The sequence below is a fragment of the Oryzias latipes genome, chromosome 12, assembly GCF_053564925.1.
Source record: "Oryzias latipes strain Hd-rR chromosome 12, Olatipes_Hd-rR_3.1".
Classification (NCBI taxonomy): domain Eukaryota; kingdom Metazoa; phylum Chordata; class Actinopteri; order Beloniformes; family Adrianichthyidae; genus Oryzias; species Oryzias latipes.
The window spans coordinates 24969352-24987323 of NC_136248.1; the positions used below are offsets into that span (position 1 = coordinate 24969352).

At 40.3% G+C, this 17972-nt stretch overlaps 2 protein-coding genes across 2 annotated transcripts in view; one reads left to right on the top strand and one right to left on the bottom strand.

The window, feature by feature from the left end:
- The first annotated feature begins 4401 nt into the window (after nt 1–4401).
- Nucleotides 4402–7744, top strand: uck1 (uridine-cytidine kinase 1). The gene is made up of 7 exons (XM_004074551.4): nt 4402–4600; nt 4986–5145; nt 5262–5358; nt 5435–5577; nt 5649–5743; nt 5825–5873; nt 5953–7744. Exons 1-7 carry the CDS (start codon nt 4442–4444, stop codon nt 6138–6140), a joined length of 891 nt encoding a protein of 296 aa, XP_004074599.1. The 5' UTR covers nt 4402–4441; the 3' UTR covers nt 6141–7744.
- Nucleotides 7745–7788: 44 nt separating this feature from the next.
- rapgef1b (Rap guanine nucleotide exchange factor (GEF) 1b) overlaps nt 7789–17972 on the bottom strand; it is a 42994-nt gene continuing 32810 nt past the window's right edge. Inside the window, exons 13-27 of the mRNA XM_023961164.2 lie at nt 17548–17694; nt 16978–17070; nt 14692–14777; nt 14304–14409; nt 13606–13681; nt 13232–13316; nt 12620–12712; nt 12189–12374; nt 10985–11069; nt 10227–10321; nt 10061–10139; nt 9866–9967; nt 9682–9779; nt 9476–9604; nt 7789–8817 (exon numbers count right to left, since the gene is read on the bottom strand). Of these exons, the coding sequence (XP_023816932.1) occupies nt 8658–8817; nt 9476–9604; nt 9682–9779; nt 9866–9967; nt 10061–10139; nt 10227–10321; nt 10985–11069; nt 12189–12374; nt 12620–12712; nt 13232–13316; nt 13606–13681; nt 14304–14409; nt 14692–14777; nt 16978–17070; nt 17548–17694 (1620 nt within the window). The 3' untranslated portion in view covers nt 7789–8657. The remainder of the gene's footprint in view (nt 8818–9475; nt 9605–9681; nt 9780–9865; nt 9968–10060; nt 10140–10226; nt 10322–10984; nt 11070–12188; nt 12375–12619; nt 12713–13231; nt 13317–13605; nt 13682–14303; nt 14410–14691; nt 14778–16977; nt 17071–17547; nt 17695–17972) is intronic.

Here is a 17972-nt window from a genome sequence, read left to right on the forward strand (position 1 = left end):
AGCCCACTTAACCCTTGTGCTATCTTAGATGACCCCACCCTTACATTGACGTGTTCTCCCTACCATGACAAAGGTGGATAAAGGTGCAAAGATTTCATGTAATCCATGGACACCAGTGAAGATCAATGATCATTGAAGAAAAAAGGTTCAGAGCACTGTCTAGTGGGTCTAGATGACCCAACTCTCAATGTTAAAGTGCCTAGGATAGCACAAGGGTTACTCATGTTTTTTTCCGGGGTTTTTTAATGAAGAAGAGTTGTTGAAAAAGTAAAAAAAAAATTAAACGGGGGGTGCAGTGGTTAGCGCTCTTGCTTCACTGCAAGAAGGCCCCCGGTTCAAGTCCCTGTTTTCTCTGGGGAATCCACCATCCAAAACATGCTTCATAGGTTAGATGGTTACTCTAAATAATCTCCAGATGTGAGTGTGTGATTTGTGGCCCTGCGACAGACTTTCCACCTGTCCAGGATGTCCCATGCCTTCGTCCACGAGTGGCCGGGATAGGCTCCTGCAGCCCTGTGAACCCGAAAAGACAAAACGGGTGAACGAAAAAAAGTAAAAGTATCTGTTGATCATTAATAACTTGTCAAATATATGTAAAGATCATTCATTCGTATTTCTAGTTCAACAATTGATTCACGAATACATTCTTTTGCAAAGCGCATGCGTAAAAGCTAAATGGAGAAGCCAAAAAGTACAGAAAATCCAATATTACAATAGATTTTAAAATGCAGCTAGGAGAATATGAAATAAATAAATAAAAAAAGAAGGTACCCTCCTTTATGAGAGTTTAGTCTTCCTTTTAAAAGTTGCATTTACAAGATCAACTTTAACTCAATGTTTACATAGGACAAAGGTTTGCCAAATCATTTATTTGTTAACTGTTAAAATAGAACTAATGTTTCATCTTATATTTTTTAACATTTATTTTCAAGTTATTTTTAACATCAAAAAGCTGTACTACCATCATAAAAAGCCTCCTGGTCCTGGTCCTCTATAGCTCTTTCTCTCTCTCTCTCTCTCTCGTGAACGATTTAAAACATTGCTACAAAACAATAAAAAATAAAACAAAATCTGTTCTTTTTTTCAAATGAAATCTGCCAGTAATATAAAATAAGAGGTCACCTTGCCCATTGTCAAACTATGCAACCCAGGAAGTGAAAAAGAAAGAAAAGACATAATAACTAGGGGAAAATACGATTGTAGTTCCTCCTTTGGTGGTTATGTGGAGACGTGGAAAATAACACATTTTATAAAACATACTTGAATGCTACTGTAATATTTTTAACAGTTCGAACAAAATTCTTTTTTTTAAATTATTGTTGTGGCCCTCAGCAGTCATTATTGCAGTTTTTGTTAAAATAGTGGACTTTATTTTGAAACTGCATGGATGTGTGATGTCATCAACGTGCGTCCAGAGATCCCGATGAAATCGTGGCTCCGCTCAGCCTTCGAAACGCCACAAACATGCTTGCCTTACAAACGTATCTTAATTTTACGCGGATAAAAACATCAAATCACATTATAGGCCCACTATGGCGTTATTTCCATAGTCGTTTAATCGTGCATAAATGTAGTTATTCTGTTTCGACAATCTGGACTAAACCTTTTTCTGAGTTTCAAAGCCAAAGCTTGTTTCATCATCGTTTTCTATCAGCTGACAGTCGTGTCACTCGTCCCAGCTGCTCCAGAGGATTCTCAACTTCACTGACGAACAAAGAAGATGCTGTCGGGAAAGTCCAGTCAACACACTATCATCTGGTTTACACGTGCAAGGTACAGACAGGCGCAGCAGCTTTTGTTTGACTTCTGTGTGGCGTTCTGCCTCATTCAGTTTGCATGTCCAGTGTTTGACTTTGATCTTGTCTCTTACTTGCAGGTTTGCTCCACCAGATCCACACAGAAGATCTCTAAAGTGGCTTATCATAAGGGTGTAGTTATAGTGACATGCCCAGGATGTGAAAACCACCACATCATCGCTGATAACCTCGGCTGGTTTTCAGACCTGGAGGGGAAGAGGTTGGGTTTTTTTTAAGCTAACAATTAAAAAAAAAGTTGTTTTTTTTTTGCATTTCCTTAAGAGAGATAGAAAAGAGATAGAAAATTAGACAACAATTTAAAATATGTTAATTATCATTAGTAGATGATGGTAAATGTTTGACGTTTTTCACTTAGAATATTGGGCGTTTGCAAAAAAATAAATGTTCATCATTTGCATTGAGTTTCTTCAGAAATGTGAACTTTTAGTGGTATTAAAATGCTTTTTCTCGTTCAGATTTCTTATTTTTTTGCATGAAATCGCAGGGAAAAAAGATATTTACTCAGAAAATGCTCATTTCACTTAAATCTGTGCTTGCTTTTCTGATTCAGTTTAGTATAGATCATGTAACACATAAGTTAACACAAAAAAAACACAAAATTTAGCTTTTATTAATTGAAATGAATGGAATTCTACCACTCCTTAACTTGTGAAAAAGGGATTGCATTTCAACCCTAGTAACCTGTTATATCACATTTTCTGGCAGTGAATGTTTCTCAACAATATATAGAGGAAGTTCTGCCCTCTTTTGTTTGTAGGATTGTTGAAATGCAGCCATTCTGGAGAGTTTTCATACATGAACCACTTTTATCACAGCATCTCAATTAGATTCAGATCTTACATTAAGCAACTTCACCTTAAGTTTCTCAAAAGGATGATGGACAAACATTTTTTCTGCATGTAGAGTTTTTAACAAATTTAAAATGTAAAAAAATAAAAAAGGTTAACGATTGTTTGTGACATTTACTGAGTTCATATTTTAATATTTTCTTTTAATAAACAAGACACCATCTTCTGCTGGAAAATAATTTAAGCAATTATTGAAACTATAAACACACGTTCTTCCTATTAAAACCAAATTGAAGTCATGTTTAAGTAAAACATATAGCGATAAAAACTGTTTAACATCTCCAGCAGTGTGAAAACTCCTGTAACCAGTGTTCTGACTTTTTATTTTTTCTTCTTTTTTGCCATAGAAACATTGAAGAAATTCTTGCGGCCAAAGGAGAAACGGTGAAAAGGGTTGAAGGGAGTGCGGCTTTAGAGATAGTGATCAATGAAGGCAGCGAAAACCAGTCACAACAAGCACACAGCACGGAGGAGTCGGAAAAAGATCCAGCAAAGCAGGAACAGTGACTTTTTCATGCATGTGAACAATTTCCGATGTGCTTTTTTTTCTAACAGATTTTAGTTCTTGTTTTTTTTTTATCTGCTGAGTAAATTCCAAGTGAGTTGAAGAGAAACCAGCTGAGCTCATTGATGTGCAAAACATGACAGAAAGCATCACATGATCCTCAACTTCCTCCCCGATAAAATTACAAAAACTACTTTCATGCGGAGAAAAAAAGATTCAGTTTCTTTTTTTTAAACTACATTCAAACATATTTTCTGAGATGTATTTGTATTTTCAAAAACATTAAGAATTTTTTTTGTTCTTGTTCTTTAAAATTTGATTTATATTTATCTTTTTTCTGAAAAGTGTCATGTATTTTATAGAAGTACTGTACAGTTTATTGATTGTGTTATGATATTTTTGGAAATCTAAGCGCTTTTTGCAAAGCAGGGCTTTTAGCCCCCCACCCTTCTTAATATCTGCCCTATGACTTGAATTTCAAAAACTCCCTCTTACTTTAGACATCTTCCTATGAGCAGAAATATTTAATATTTTACCCAAAAACTGGAGGATATTACATTTTGCATGCAAGTTTTGCGTGCAGGGAGCAAAATATTTAGGTAAAGACAGAAAATTTGCAAAAAAAAAAAAAAAATGCAAACACTGTTCTGCCTGCAAAAACAAGTGAAAAGCACAGAAAAAACAAGACAAATATGAAGTTGTTGCAACAGTTAAAAAGAAAGGAGCAATACTGTCAGAGAAAATGTAAAGATTGGAATGTTTTTATTTAATTATTAAGATAATATAGGAGAATAATTTTAATATAGTGGGATTGCCTCCTTTAAAGTTACAAATAGTTAATAATGAATACCAATGTGATTGAAGATGAGTGCTGTCATGTATTTTACCAGAAGAAATGTGTTTCTATAAAGATTTTTCTAATATATTCTAGAATGATTTGATTATCATGTTAAGTGGGAATAAACAGAGGAGATTTATTTGTGCAGGTTTGTGTGTCTCTGCATTTAAACAAAAAACATTAAACCAACTGGAAGTTTAAAGTATGTCACATTTATAATTTCCAATAATAACATTTAGTTTCAAACTTTAAACATGTATTATAAATAAGTTATCTTTATTATTTGATGATAAACTTTGTCGTAATCTTCTTTACATTATTATAATAATTATAATTATTACAATAGAAAGCAAAAATATTAGATGGGTTGAAAAAAAGCGCGATTAGTGCCAGTCCTCGCGAGATCAGCATTTTGCCACTGTTTGCTGTACGCATGTTTGTTGACGTCGTAGGGACTACGCAGACACCAATTCTAAGTTTCGTTCTCTCCTGGTTCACTTTAATGGATTGTCAAGGAGCCCTGGACGACGCCGAAAGGCCAAGACACCGGCCTTTCCTAATCGGAGTTAGCGGAGGAACGGCCAGCGGCAAGGTCAGTCACTTTAAACGCGTCGTTAGCATCCCGGTTAGCCTAGCGTGGCTAACGAGGTTTGGTTGTCAAATGAAATGACACGCCCACTTTCCTAAGAAATCATAGTATTGTTTTAATGCCTTACTAAAATTACGATAAATAAACTCAATTGTATGACTTTTAAATTACTTTTAAATGAGCCAATGTTACTATGTTGGCATGGCACTAATGTGCTGTTTCCCTCCAGTGCGGCAGCAGAAGAAGTCAGCTGATAAATAGGGAAATGGGTCATCGGATGCAGCACTGAACTTCACATTAGAATGCGAACCTTTAGCTGGTTCGAGCTGATTTGTTTGCTCCTTTTTAGTCATCATGTATGTAGGATGAATGCAATGATCTGCCACAGTCCACAGTTTGTGCCAAAATCATGGAGCTTCTGGGTCAGAACAAGGTGGACCACCGCCAGAGGAAGGTAGCAATCATAAGTCAAGACAGCTTCTACAAGGTTCTGACCCCAGAACAAAAGGCTAAAGCTCTAAAAGGCCAATACAACTTTGATCATCCAGGTAAACTCAAACTGCACTTCTTCATCAAGCTGTCATCATTAAAAAATGTCTTAACGTCCCATTCCAATTGATTGATTGACTATCTGTTGTATTTCTGATGTTTTTTTCTCTCATAGAGGCTTTTGACAATGAGCTCATGTGCAAAACCCTAAAGGATATTGTGGAAGGGAAGGTGGTTGACGTCCCAACGTATGACTTTGTGTCCCATTCCAGGTACAACTGCTTCTCCTTACAGAAAAAGCATCCTGTCTTTTATTTATTTTTTTACCTCCTCTCTTTGCGTTCACAGGTTGGAGGAACGGATCACCGTTTATCCAGCAGATGTGGTCCTGTTTGAGGGGATCCTCGTTTTCTACCCCTTGCAAGTGCGTGAAATGTTCCACATGAAGCTGTTTGTGGACACAGATTCAGACGTCCGACTGTCTCGCAGAGGTACTGATCGTTCATCTTTTTTGGTTCTCGTGAATGCTCCGTCAATAACTCAAACTGATTTTTCCCTAAAGTCTTGCGGGATATGAGCAGGGGGAGGGACTTGGAGCAGATCCTCAGTCAGTATACGACATTTGTAAAGCCCGCTTTCGAGGAGTTTTGCTTGCCTGTAAGTATAAAAGTTATCTGATATCTTGTGATTATTTTTTTTTTTAAACCTTAATTTTTACACAAAATGTGCCCTATTTAGACAAAGAAGTATGCAGATGTGATCATTCCAAGGGGAGTAGACAATATGGGTAAGTCATTTTAAGAGATGCTTATGCCCTAGTGGTGAGAATAATTAGGAAAAAAAGGAATTCATTTGTGTGTCATCAGTGGCCATCAACCTCATAGTGCAGCATATTCAAGATATTCTCAACGGTGAGATTTGTAAGTGGCAACGCGGATCTATCAATGGCCACGGACGAAGTTTCAAACGGACCATTTCGGAGCAAACCGACCTGCAGAATGGAGCGTCTTCCACAAAGAGAGTCCTGCTGGAGCCCAGCACCCGGCCCCACTGATGATACTTCTGTGGGACGGTTGGGTCCGGACTGCCAGTACCGAGCTTTTGAATTTTACTTGCTGCTATTGGTGTGAGCAGAATGGAGGGGGGGGGGAGTGGGGAGTCTTTTGACCTCGTTACTGTCGTTTCTTTTCATTTTAACATCATTTTTGTCTTCCATTTTAAAGGTTTAAATCCGTATTGCACAATTACTAGCGTGTTACTGCATTCAAGAGAAAGACAAAACACACCCTCAGTTCTACGGTTCATCTGTCTTTAAATAGAAAAGGTGAACTGGTTTCTGAAATATTTTGACGTAAATGAAGGACATAGAATATAAGCATTAAAACACACAAAAGTCTAAGAATCCTCAAAAACAAGGAGCAGGATCTAATTAAAACCTCGTTTTTGAGATGATTTGTCAAATGATCTAGTGGAGTTCAGACAAATTGTACATTTTGCGTTTCAAGCACCAAATCTACCATGGATGTGCCTCTTTCAGAAAAAAGCCTGTTTGCCTTGAGAAAAATCCAAAATGGCAGCCATTTTTAAAGATGGCAGCCACACACTCAGTTGTTACAAAAAGATTTGATTTCTGTTTGCTCCCATCTCAACAATATGAATGCACAAATTACAGTCTTTTATCTTCAGGGAGACCTACAGATTAAGATTATATTTATTTTTAAATCTTACATTTTCTTGTGGCAAACACGCTTTTGCCAAATTTGGTGCTTTTCCCACAAAATGCACGATTATTTTAATAACCGGTTCCACTAAACTGTGCGCCACCTGTTTCGTGGTGCTGAAAACCCACTCTGATGAAAATCATGTTTTATGTTCTTGTGGCACGTTTCTGTATTTCTTTATTCAAATTGGGATCAGACAAATAAATACAAGTCGTTTGAAACAAAGAAATGATTTATGACTTAGGAAATACTCCGGGGGGTGGGGGTGGGGATGGCACAAGCTCCCTGCTCCGCAACGGGAAAAGGAAAGGGGGACGGGGTTGCTCCGCGGTCACACCCACAACACGGAGGCAAACATTGTCATACTTTGGGGGGGGTAAAAACGGAAAAAAAGACCACTTGGAACATTTTGAAAATAGATCCGAGGATGATCGGAGTGGGTCTTGAACTGATGAGTGGTTTCCTGCTGTCTTTGGGGGTCAAAGCGGTTTGTTTGGCCTTTCGTTCAGTTCCTCATTTCAGTTTAATTCTAGTCATTTGTCTGGTACCAACAGGGTATCAGACTTACTAAATGCATTAGAACTTGAAGAAAATGTTTTCCTCATTTTTTCTCTAACGTTTATGCTAATCTATTTAATATTTCTCAAAATGTTATGTAATTGGGTGCATTTAGTCCTGCTTTTGCATGTAATACTGTTTAAACTGGTAAAATGGTCTTTTTGTAAACGACTTCTGTATTTTAAAATAAGTTAACACAAATGTATTATTCTTGCTGCCTTTTTTAATTGAGGGATAAATTCTTAAAATGGATTTAGAGCCAGGTATCAAAGCAGTATTTGAATTTCATTATTGAATTCAATCCATGCCTTCCTTTTGTTTTGTTTTTTAAAGTAATTTTTCTCACTGTTTCTGAAGCAAATAAAAGAAAAGTGATAAAGTTTTTGTCTTATTGGAAGAAGAAAAAAAAGGTTTCCATAAATGTGACGTTTCTAGAAACAGAGCTGTTTGTTTTTATTTGAGAGCAGAGTGTGATGTGTCGGTTTAAACCCAAAATGAAATGATTTACTACAGCACACGTTGGAATGACACACACACACACACACACGTCACTGAGGACTTCAGTCACACTTCTTCACACACACACACACAGCTGGAACATGATTGCCCGATGGTTCTCTAGTTTAACACTGCACCCGATGATTCGGTATGACATACATAGATCACAGCATCTTTAGTTATTCATCTTTTTGCTTTGCTTTTTTTAGTGCACATACATATATGGCACTTGGGAGAAGCTAAGCTATTCTTATTAGCATAAATGTCCTTTTTAAGAACAAAAGGAGCACTGTATATAATACATGTCATAATCATACAAGATTCTTACACAAAATGTTTCAAAACAAACTCGTCGCTTCCAGTCTGTAACGGTCATCCTCTCTTCAGAGTCCAGGTTCCCTCCGCCTGACAAAGGTTTGCTCGAGGGGAAATCCAGGAGAAGATGACCGGCAAATGGCACATCCATGAGGAAGAGGAGGGAGGGATTTGGACAAATTATGAACAATTTTGCTCGATTGAATCCAAAGCAGAGTGCAGGGAGCAGACTTTGGTCATTTCTGTAGTGTCTGCTCGGTGCGATGATTCCCGTCGTCTGTGAATCTCCCGATCTACCTCCCAGAGCTGCACTTCTCCCAAATACAACCTCCCAGAGTGACGGAGCTCTTTGTAAACCTTATCGACGCTTCAGCTCGTTCTGAAGTCTCCGTTAGCTTTCGTTCTCAGTCGGTGAAAAAAAGTGGAATTAGTGTTATGAAGCACAGTTGGAGGTCGGTGTTGGGGATAGGGGGCGGGGCTTACAGGCCCGAGTTCTTCTCCTCGCGCTCCGTCCTGCGCCTGGTAATGTTCCTGGGCTTTATCTTTAACGACAGTTCCCACAGAGCCTCCTCAGCCAGGTGGTCGCTGAAGTCGTTGAAGAAAGAGATGATGTCTTCGTTGCGCTTTAACTCATAATGCCTGAAGTTCAGTCAAGAGAAAAAACACACACAGCTCACACCAAGTCCAGGCTCATGATTTCATATTTACCCAATGAAAACAATGTGTAAGACAGTATTATTCTTGATTTTATATTTCTTCCTTCCTCTGACTAATGCGGGACAGCTCGTCATTAATCTGGGTCAAAGGAACGTGGACGCACCACTGAAAGTGCTGTCATTCAGACGCAGCTCCTGCATTTGAAGGTAAAGATCACCATAAAAAAAATAAATTAAAAAAAGACGGAATGATTTCAAAAACCCAGACATGGAGACAGGCTTATCGATGCTTTTGTAGAACTCTTCAAGGTAAATAAACTTCATTTCTTCACGTCACCTGTGTCTTCCATGCATTGTAAATGAGATGTACAGTGGATGCTTCCGTGTAGCGATGAGCCTAAAACATGACGGTAGCTTCTCCCACACGCGTGTTGGGCAAGCATCAAATTTTAAAAAGAGGTAGGGGTTGCAAATTTGACTTGGTGTGAACGCAGCATTACGACGTGAGGGGGCGTGTTCAGAAGCGTAGCACTTTTCTCCAAACTTATATATGGTTTATATGGTCTTCTTTATGCTTTTTTTTGGCTCCTACAACTATAGGGAAAAAAACAGTAATCTGAAATAGATGGAGGCGCCCTTACACTTGCTGGAAGCGCCTCATGCTGTCCAGAATGTTGAACTGCTGCCAGCGTTTGGAGAAGTTGACCTTCCCATCGATCAGGTCAGGGTTCCCCAGGTGTACAAATGTCAGGTCTTGGAGAATGAGACCCCTGCCAAGAAACGAGAAGAATTCAAGCTGGAGCTCCAAAGCAAACCTGTGAGGGTTTAGACCCCAACGCTCACTCACAAGTATGGGATGCACGGGGGCTCCACGTCAGCCAGAGCAGCTCTGTACGCCCTGAAGGAGGAGGAGCTGTCGATAAGAGTGCAGTACTCCTCCAGTCCCTGAGGAGTGACAGACAGGTGACAAAGGTGTCAGCAGGGTGGGGGGGGGACGAACATTTCTGCTCCAAACGTCTGGATTCTCCCACCTCTGAGGTCTGCTTTTGCCACTCCAACCTCCTGATGGGGGCCGAGTCCAGGGCGGACAGTATTGCCAGGTAGGAGTTGAAATTATTCAACTTTCTTAAGTGCTATAATGAAAAATAGACAGTCAAAGTGAACATCTGTAACAAACAGATGAGCTTCTTTGAACGAGTGACATTCTGGACGTGAAGACGTCTAACCTTCATAATCTTTATGAACTTGAGGAGCAGCTTCTCTCGGTCTTGGGCTTTCTCCTGCTGAATTATCAGCGATCGGACCCTGAAGTGAGTCCAGAAAGAGAGCGTTACATTAAATCAAGAGGGGTTCAGGTTCTGTCATCTATTCCTGCCCTTCATCACGCCTCACCAATAACTCATGTTGTTAAAGTGCTCTGTGAACTGAGTCAGGTTGGGACTCTTCTCCTCATTTTGCTCCTTCGCCCAAAGCAGAACCTCTGGAATCTAGAAGAGAAGAAGGAAAGTTGGTTGAGCCGGCGTTGAGCTCAGCAAAAAAATAAATTTTTTTTCTCTCCCATTAATTCACTGTTGTATGAAATGACAAGTTTTGCATCTCATTTTGCTGCAAAGATGAACTTTTTTTTTTAAATAAACAACAAACAATGTACAGTTTCCAGCAATGAAAACAAAAAGTAAATTTGGAGCAGAAGTGGTTTGATGCATATCTGAATCAATCCACACTTTTTTCTCAAGTATTTATTATTTTACCCATAATGCAATTCACTTAAAAAGGCTCCTCTGTCTTCATGTGGACAGAAATCACTATGAAACCTTTAAGAAATTACGCAGCAAAACTTTCCAACACTCGGTGTTGGAGTCGTCTTTGGGGGATTTTATTATTGAACACAAGAAAACACTTTGAAGACAAAATGTTTAAGGAAGAGACGTTGTGGGAGCCAGTTAGAGTTGGCCAGTAACACGTCTTTGATTGCTTACATTTAGCAATAGAAAACAGTTTTTGTATCGTCTGCCATCACTGAAAAAAAGGCTGAAATTTAAGATTTTTTTTTGTAATCAAGATTTAATAAACAAATATAAATAAGTATTACATATACTGCTTTATCAGTATATGTAATATAGGGGGGGGGGGGGGGGGGGGGGACTTACCTCAATTTTGTAGAAAAGTTCAGCATCAAGAAGAGTGAGCTGATCAGCGATTTCATGACTGCGGAAGTCATGAAGAGTTCCCGGCCTGTTCAAACACAAAGTCAAATATTTTTTGCCAGAAGGTGAGAAAAATGACTCCACTTTATTAAAACACAAGCTTTTCAAAGACAATCTATAAGCAATATTACGTATTTTTTTAATATTATATATATAAGAAAATCCGTTATTTGCTGAACGATTTTGTGAGATTCCTTTTTTTATTGAAGTTTCAAAGTCAGCACTTTAAGATTCATACTTTTTATTTGTTAGTTAACGTAATTCTACAAAAATCGTAAAAATCCACTAGAGGGCAGTCTTCCTGTACCACATATTTTTCCTCATCTTTTGACCTATTTGTACCTCAAAATTTTTATAAAATTATCAAAACAAATTCTTCTCAAAAAAAATTATTTTTCCCTTTTTCTAAGTTTTTAAAGGACAAAGTTAACTTTCAAAGACTTTGAGTTTATGAATTCTGAGATATAAAAGGGGAAAAAAAGCTCTGGGGGAACCAGAAGAAACCTGAACTCTGGTTTATTTTAAGGGAAAAAAACCAAAAACATCACTTTGAAGTAGGGATGTCCCGATTAGTTTTTTATTTTTCTGAGTCATTTGATTTTGATCCGATACTTTTTAACACTTTTTTAATATGAATACATTTCACTAAGAGACCCAGGTTGCCCCTCCTTTCTTTTTTAGTAACCTTCTTTTATAATTTAACACTTAAACCGTGCACTTCAGTAAAGTATCTTGAACAATCAAGACGGTTAACTATTAACTAGTAAAAACAGGTGAGGACTAGTCAGAAAATTGTGAGAAAGTTTGATGGCTTTAGCTTTAGTATTCTCAGACAATTTTTGGTCAGATGTGATTCATCTCTCATTTAGAAATTCTTAAACATCAAATATGATTTTCTTTTTAAAATTGATATTGTAGAACAAATATGATGACGAGTATTCATGATCATATCAATGCAACCATTTATTGGTTTTGGGGAGATTATTGACTTTCCTTTTATTATTTTGTTAATCACTTTTTCCCGGAGCTTGCACTTGATTTCTGATCACGTGGTCAGATTTGGACATCCCTACTTCAGATTCTTTAAAGTATTATCACAATTTTTTAAAAATATTTGTGTCCTGATGGAGCAGAGTTTGCTCAGTACCTTGCAGAGACCCCTCTGGCAGCCAGGGGCTTCAGAGAGTTAGTGTAGCGTAGCAGCTTCCTTTGCTCCACCTTATCCAGGATGTTCTTGCGAAGCACGCGGGCCAGGCTGAGCTCGCCATTACACACCAGCGTGAACACCAGGTCCATGAGCTGCTTCAAGATGTCCTCCGTCAGCTCCACCAAGCTGAAAGACATTTGTAGTGAGTTAATGAGGGAAATGGCCCATTTTATGCTCCTATTCTCAACATTAAATCAATTAGATGAGAGCGAAAGATACTGTGGAATTTCCATTCTAACAACTTTCATCTGCTATCAGAACCATTCTGCACAGCTTTGTATTCCCCACACGCTCCAGTAGATAATAATACTCTATAAAGTACATAAACAGTCATGATTTTACCACGTCTGATTCATGTCACGCAAACTCACCACAGCTCATCCACCACCCGGACCAGGACAAAGAAGGTGTTCTTGCTGACGCGCTTCTTGAAGGTGTCTGGACTGTGACAAAATGTTGTATATGTGCTTTCGTGGTTAAGGATCAAAAACATGACTCCCCCCACCAGCAGAGCTTCATCAAAACCTTTCAATAAAAAAAAGCTCAACAATGACATGTTTTATGCTTTAATCGTCTTTCAGCCTCATTCCTCCGGGTAAACAAAATCCGTCATTGCACAGCGATCGCAGACGCCGCTGCGTCGCTCATTAAGCCCCGCAATAAAAGCAGCAGGACTTACACGTTTCACGAGGACTTAATTTGCTCATTAGGTCCTCAATCAACCACTTAGCGGCTTGAAAATGTCAGACTGTAGGAGGAAAAAAAGTCACAACAGACTGAGGCTAAATATGCTATTTAACTCATTGTTTAGAGACAGATGGGCAAAAGGCACCCTCAAGAAAATAAAACAGTTGAAACTCTGTAATCACCTGCTAGAAAGGTGATTCTAACAGGATTTTTTTTTTGATCAATACAATTTAAAGACAGAAAAACAGCCGTACAGAAAAAGTGACTGACACACCGGATAATCAAGGAAAGGATATCTGTAGTGTAGCTTCTTAATCAGGTCTTCCGGAGTTATAAAAGTCCTATATGTAGTGAGAAAGGCCTCGCAGTACAAAACCAGATCTATCAGAGAGAGAGAAGGAAAACAAACAGAACACAGCAGCAGATTTGAGTTGATGTGCAGCCAGTGTGAGGTAATTACGGCTGACAGCACAGCATCAAAGACAGACTGCATCCCAGCATTCAAAACAACACAGGGAGAGGCTATTGGCAAAGGAATAAACATCACTACTATAAAGTAAGGAAGAAATTGTTCCTGAAATAATACATTGAATCGGGTTTTTTTTTTCATTTAGAGTGATAGGAAACCCTTAAAAAAAGCGTAGCAGTATTTGAAGACACATCAGTGTACCTTTACGGTCTGTTTCTGTAGCATGGACCAGCAGGATGTCTCCTGATCCAGCGCGAACGTCCGGGCCGTCGTCATTCTAAGGAACAGAAACACATGAGGACAAGCGGGAAACAGAGGCGCCCCAGAAGCAAACAGATTTGGAGGTGAATCCGCCTGAGAGCAGCACATGAGAGGTGGGAGTTGATGTGAAGTGATGCAGGCTTGATCAGAGTATATTGCACCTATCCACCACCACCAGCCCTCCCCATCCTGCACCAGCTCCTCTGACGGCGAAGAAAAACTCAGACTTGTGAGCGATAAAATCGCCTCCACTGCAACACGTTTTCTGTAAACCCTATAAACGCCTTCACAAGCATCACTTCTGCTTTGTTTTTATGAGGCTTTCTACTTCCGTTTAAGTAAATCATTGTCGTCACATTAACCTTGCAGAGAGATGTGCACTCCCCCCCCCCCCATATCTGTACATCAGACTGCACCACACAACACAGAGGAGGAGAAGGAGGGGGGAGCACTAGACTGGGAGGTCTGTAGTTTCACAGATGTAACACCAGGGGGCAGCAGTGCAACTCCCAGTCTGATTTCACAGCTGATTCACTGGCAGCAACCTTTACTCCCAGTCAGGCTGTGAGGCCAACTGTGCGTGCTAACACTGCTGTGCGGTTCTGTCTGAGGACACGTCTTAAAAAGGGCCTTCGTACTTCTTGTTTTAGTGTTATCCTGCTCATGATCTCCTTGTGATCAATGAGGGAAAGCTCATCCACGTCTTCCTCGTCGCTTTCGACCAATTCAGAGTTCTTTTGCCTCCTAAAAAAACACACAAATAAAATCCTCCATTAAGGTCAATGGAATCACATCCACCCCAACTATGAAAATAAATATGAAACTACAATCAACATAAATAGTTAAGCAAAATGAAGCTCCTCAAAAACAAAGACTTTGTATGGAACTGCCCCACATCAGGAGATAGAAACGCTGTAAAAAGGGATCTAATGACTCATACATGACATCATTACCAGTAAACTGCAAAGCTTAATTTAGAAAACACCATCTCAAAGCAGGCCGGCGTTTGCATGAGAATGACTCCACCTTTCTTTGGCCAGAGCCTCTTTGCTGTTGCTGGATGCCATATGAGGGGTGGGGTCTTGAAGAGCATCATCAGCTGCAATCGTTTCCTAAAGAGGAGGAGAGGAAGAAAAAAATGAATGCACTTCAGAAAGGTATGCAATGAAGAGGAAAGCTGCAGGGGGGGGGGGGGGGGGGGGATAAACCACCAGGAACCCGTGCATCACATTGGTGCAGGGAAGGAACAATACAGGGTGAAAAAAAGTTTTTCCTTATCAAGAGAGAAGAAGAACCAGCAAACAGATTAGTGATGGACCCAGGAACTGGACACTAGGAAGGTAGAAACTGCACAGAACACAAACATTTTGTTCTAAAACTACAACATTCCTGGCTAGCTTATAAAGCAAATTGAAAAGAAAAAAAAGGTTTGGACAAAAAAGTTTTACTATCAAAGCATCAACTCCTAAATATCCCAAACATTATTCAGCAAAAAGGTGTCAAGATACTACAGTGAAGCATCGAAACAGCATCCGTTCTGTGACAAAAACCATCAGAATCGTGAAATTCCTGGAACTGGACACCCAGATCTTTTTTTTTTCCTAGACGACTCAGCCATTTGATATCCCCGAGCCTAAAATAAACGGAGCTGCAGAGATTTCTGATGTTGCATTTCCAGAAGCTTTTAACCTTGACGTCAATGCAAGGCCAGTCTCAACACAGCAGCAATTTCTTTTTCATACGAGTAGGTATTCCAGTCTGTGCTTTTCTAGGCAAAGACCAAACCTGCAGACAAATAAATAAGTAAAAGCATCAAAAATATGCAGTGTTTACATTTTAAGACATACCCTTAAAGTCTCACTCCGATCATCTTTTCATCTATTTTAAAAGCGTTATTATGATGATGTCCATTTTAGCCAAAATCCAAAGAAATCGGTGTCATTTTCTCAGGACATTAGTCTCTGCAGAGCCGCAGTAGTTTAATGTGCCCCTGAGTTGTGGGCGGGACTGTTGATGCGGAGTAAGCCCGCCCCTACTTCCAGTCATCTATTTGTTTAAATGCTCTCCTGCTGGCTTATAGCCTCTCTCACCCCAAATCTAACAATTCTAGCAATTTGGGAGTTTAGGATTACAGGTTACGGTTGAGCTGCGTTCACAGGGAACGCCGTTCGCACTGTAGCGGCGGCCAGTTTCAATGTTCAGTCAATAGTACAGACGCAATCTGAGGTCCTGCGGTGCGATTTCAGCTGCATGGCGCCCAACAGTAGCCGTCCCAGCTACTGTCGGGCGAAGGCGGATACACCCTGAACAGTCTGTTGATGTTATTTTCATGGAGGCAATAATAAAAAAAAAAAAGTTCCCCTGATTTTAAAAGGCCACACGTACATGTCAAAACCTAAAAAAAAACAGGATTTGCATCAGAGGGGGACTTTAAGCTTTATTTTCTTTATGTGTGTCCTCCATCTTCAGCAAAATGTCACAAGAACAATTTTCTTCGGAGTGGGCCTTTAATGCGTCTTCTTGCTGTAACGTAGCAGTAGCTTTGATTGCATACATGACATTTAAAATTGATGCTTCTCCTCAGCTTCTTCCTCACAAATAAAACTGCATCCTATTTTCTTCGTGTATTGACTCTTCAATGAGCAGAGGACTTAACGCGTATGTGTTTATAAGTGTGAAACATCAATGTTGTCCACATTTCTTCCTTTTTATTCCCAGTACGACTTCATGTGGACTAGAAGTGATTTAAAAAAATGCATTTTTAAATTAATTTATACCAGGTTTGAAGTCTCTCTTACATAAACACAAACACAGCATCAGATCGTGCCAACAATGCACCCCCTAAAAATACAACCCAGACACAAAAGATCAGAGAGATGCCACAGATGCATTGTGGGTGCACAGCATAGAGGAGGGAAAAGGGAAAGCCTGCACAGAGACCCCCTTTGGAGCCAGCAGTTAGAACACGGGTTAGTGTTTATCAAAGAGCAGCCAGAGAGACAACAGTCACCAGTCAAAAACAACTAAACACAACAGCAGCACACACTTACAGTCCACCCTGAGAACCCCAGGTCATGCTCGGTCAGGTTTGGCTAAACTGGCATTCCATTTTTAGCGCCGTTCATCCAGGAGATGAATCAATACCGGCTCGCTCAGCGCGACACATGAGTGCGACATGTGGCGGCTGAGCGGGCCTCCCAGCCTCACATCCCTCGCTGCATTGGAATTGATTCATACCCTGAGGTGACGGGACGCCCAAATGGAATTGACCTTTCACCCAGGTGGGTGGGAGGGGGGCAGACAGCTACTTACTCTGAGGGAGAGAGGCAGCTCCCCATTGGCCTGGCTTGACGAGTACAAGTTGACATACTCCCCCTCCCCGCCCTCGTCATTCGCGCTCTCGCTCTACGAGAAAAGAGGGGGGGACACAAACCGAGGCGTGAAGCGGACAGGCGCCTTCACTAAGAGTGCAGCAAATGTCAAAGTGGGACTGAGGCGGAGGAAAAGCAGCTAGCCGAGGTCTGGTATTCTACACAAAGCCGTGCGTGTCCCAGCTGTGCCTTGGTGTGACCACCAGGTGGCACCGGAGTGCACGGTTTGTAAAAGTAACAGTAATTACTGGCAAGAACATGCAGTGCAACATGCTCCACTGGGATTCTTTTAAGACCAATAATCAGACAGCAGACAGTTTGTGGGCCGTGATAATGACAACAAGATGCCACAGAGCAAAATGAGTCACCATATTTTTTATATGAGTAACACAGAAACACCAAAACAGCTGCTATATCTGACTTAGAACTGCTGAGAAGATTTGAGTTTTTTTTGTTTGGTCTTTAAAGAACTATTCGGTTGCTTCCAGCATCTGTCCTTTCAAAAGCTCACCGCTGAGGTGTGAAGAGAGTCAGTGAGAGAAGACTCAGAGGGAAGACAGACAGCCACAGAGCCCACTGAGCCGGCCACGGAACCGATGGGGCCGCCCCCGCTGCCATCCAGAGCGGTGGCATTGGTCAGGGCAACCTGCTCCAAGCTCTGTGATTGGTAGAAAAAGTGAAAGCAGGAAAGGAGGAAAAGTAAAAAAGAATGGAAGGAACTGAGAGATCAGAGCGAAGAAGGCAGACAGAAACAGAACAATAGGAGGTATGATGGAGGAGGAGGAGGAGGAGGAGGAGGAGGAGGAGGAGGAGCGTTCACCTCATTCTTAAACACCTTCATTAAACACCGAACTACGGGAAGTGATGTGCCTGGACATGAAGTTTACCACACACAGACGCAACAGGAAAAAAGCAACAACACACTTTTTGTCATGA

Coding starts and splice junctions, on each gene's coding strand:
- uck1 (XM_004074551.4), top strand. CDS start 4,442: ATGTTTGTTGACGTCGTAGGGACTACGCAGACACCAATTCTAAGTTTC. Junction 5,744..5,824: donor TCGAGGAGTTTTGCTTGCCT/GTAAGTATAAAA, acceptor TGCCCTATTTAG/ACAAAGAAGTATGCAGATGT. Junction 5,874..5,952: donor AAGGGGAGTAGACAATATGG/GTAAGTCATTTT, acceptor GTGTGTCATCAG/TGGCCATCAACCTCATAGTG.